General features: G+C 54.7%; 1 protein-coding gene across 1 annotated transcript in view; it reads left to right on the top strand.

The window, feature by feature from the left end:
- Positions 1–1,944, top strand: part of MYOM1 (myomesin 1) — a gene marked incomplete at its 3' end in the record, with an annotated part of 44,489 nt that overhangs the window by 32,858 nt on the left and 9,687 nt on the right. The window contains exon 21 of the mRNA XM_010132507.1: positions 1,254–1,410. Coding sequence (XP_010130809.1) covers positions 1,254–1,410 — 157 coding nt within the window. The remainder of the gene's footprint in view (positions 1–1,253; positions 1,411–1,944) is intronic.

The following is a 1,944-nucleotide window of genomic DNA, read 5'->3' as shown; positions in this document are numbered from 1 at the left end:
TAACTGGGGACGGCAAACCTCGGCGGCTGGGCAGGCTCCTGTGCCCAGGCTGGCAGAACGGGAGCCACACTCGGCGCTGGAGGGACGGGGGGATGTTAGGAAGATGAAACACAGAAATCCCCTTGTATGCTTGCGGCTCGCTAAGAATTATGCTGAAAACAAAGCGTTTAACTGCACTGTCAGGAGCAAGGCTCTTGTCCTCCAGGTGCCACATGACAGTGCTGTGTGGAGAAAGCCTGTTGTCAGCATTCAGGGCAGCGCAGAGCTGTCTCGGGACAAGTGCTCGAACAAGAGTGCCCTGTTCAGACGCGAGCTCCGGCTCAGGGCTGTTTGACGGGGAGGCTGGGTGTTGCCCAGCACCTCTCCTGCAGCACACACGCTCTCCCTGATGTCCTCAGACAAGCTGTTGAAATGAAGGTTAACGCCACCCATGATGAGCTTGCCAACCCCCCCGTGTCCCGACCAACTCCCCTCCACTTCGCTGGGGTGCACTGGGGCAGGACAGAGGTGCCTTTGGGTTTCTGCTCTGGGATTTACCCCCGGGCCTTTTAAAGGACAAACCAGGTCAGCTTACCCAGCTCAAGGAGCGCAGGTACTGGCTAAACAGGGTGGGCAACTTAAGCAGCTAATTGCAGATATCCCCTCCCTTCACGGGTCCCGGATTCTTGCTGCAGACCGCAGCGGGGCCGGGTGCCAAGCGCAGCAATTAACCCGAGCCGCCGGAGCGCAGCCAGTGTCACTGGACGTGTGCCTCAGTCGCACAAGCGTGCGCCGCTGAGGCAGCGCGATGGCTTCCTCCTCTGCCGGCCGCACCTCCCCAAACACCTGCCTTTGCCCACAGTCCTCCCTTCAGAGCCCTCGTCTGGTTTGGGAGTAAGAAATTCATGCTGCGCAGTGAAAGCTCTGGCTGCCCCTTGCCAGGGAAAATAGTGCTGTTTAATATTTCAAACGCCTAATGCTTTTAGAGACTTGCTATTTTTTTTAGCCCTTCAGGTTTTCCAGAGCAAATGCCGTAACTCTCATGTGTGCTTAGACTTGCTCAAATTAATCCATTGATTTGTGGTGCTCTTTACTCTGTGGGTTAGAACAAGAACTGTTCTTGTGAATCAAGGAGGAGGAGGCCAATGTTTGCAGCAATTCATGTGCCAGCTGACAAAAGGGCAAGGATCTGCTTAATCCGCCCTGGGAGTGACACCTCTCTGCTTTTGCTGGCTGCTCTGAGGAAGTGGAACTGCCTTGTTCTGCTCTTTCAGGAACCAAGGAGGTGGTGGTTGATGTAGATGACAACGGCGTAATTTCCTTGAACTTTGAATGCGATCAGATGTCTCCAAACTCAAAGTTCGTGTGGTCCAAGAATTACGAACCAATCGAGGATGACTCTCGACTGCACATCGATACCAAGGGCGGAAAGTAAGAACCCTCGGGGGTAGCAGCAGTCTCGCATTTGAGAGGTCTGGACCGGTCACAGAAATGCATCCTTTGGGTGTCTGACCTCTGTCAGGGTTCCACCTGCCTCTGCTCCTGGAGGGCTGCTTCACCAGGGCGCTCTGCTCCACACACAGCCCTCTTGGAAGTTGTAGCTCACCCAGAACGGGTCAGCCCCACTGCTCAGGCAATAGAGAGAGAACATCTGCACCCTGTCATCTTACAACCTGTCAGTCGGGGCAAATTATTATTATTATTATTATTCCTGTTGTTATTATTTTAAACCTCCAAAGGATAAAATTAACCGGCTGCTTGCAGAATGCTTCTGCCCTGCAACACGCTTGCAGCCTTTGGAGGTGTTGGAGTAAGCGGGGCTCTGTTCCGTGGCATCACCGCAGCCTGGTTTGTTAACCCCTGCAGGGCTCTCCGGGCGTGCTCTGTCCTTCAGGCTGGTGGCAGAGAGGAGGGAGCGGCCAGTGCACGGGTGCAGCCCATGAAGCGCCGACGTGCTCCTCTAGC

This window comes from Buceros rhinoceros, unplaced genomic scaffold, assembly GCF_000710305.1.
Source record: "Buceros rhinoceros silvestris isolate BGI_N320 unplaced genomic scaffold, ASM71030v1 scaffold17873, whole genome shotgun sequence".
In the NCBI taxonomy this organism is placed as follows: domain Eukaryota; kingdom Metazoa; phylum Chordata; class Aves; order Bucerotiformes; family Bucerotidae; genus Buceros; species Buceros rhinoceros.
The sequence above is the reverse complement of the archived record's forward strand: the minus strand, read 5'-3'. Positions and strand labels throughout refer to the sequence as shown.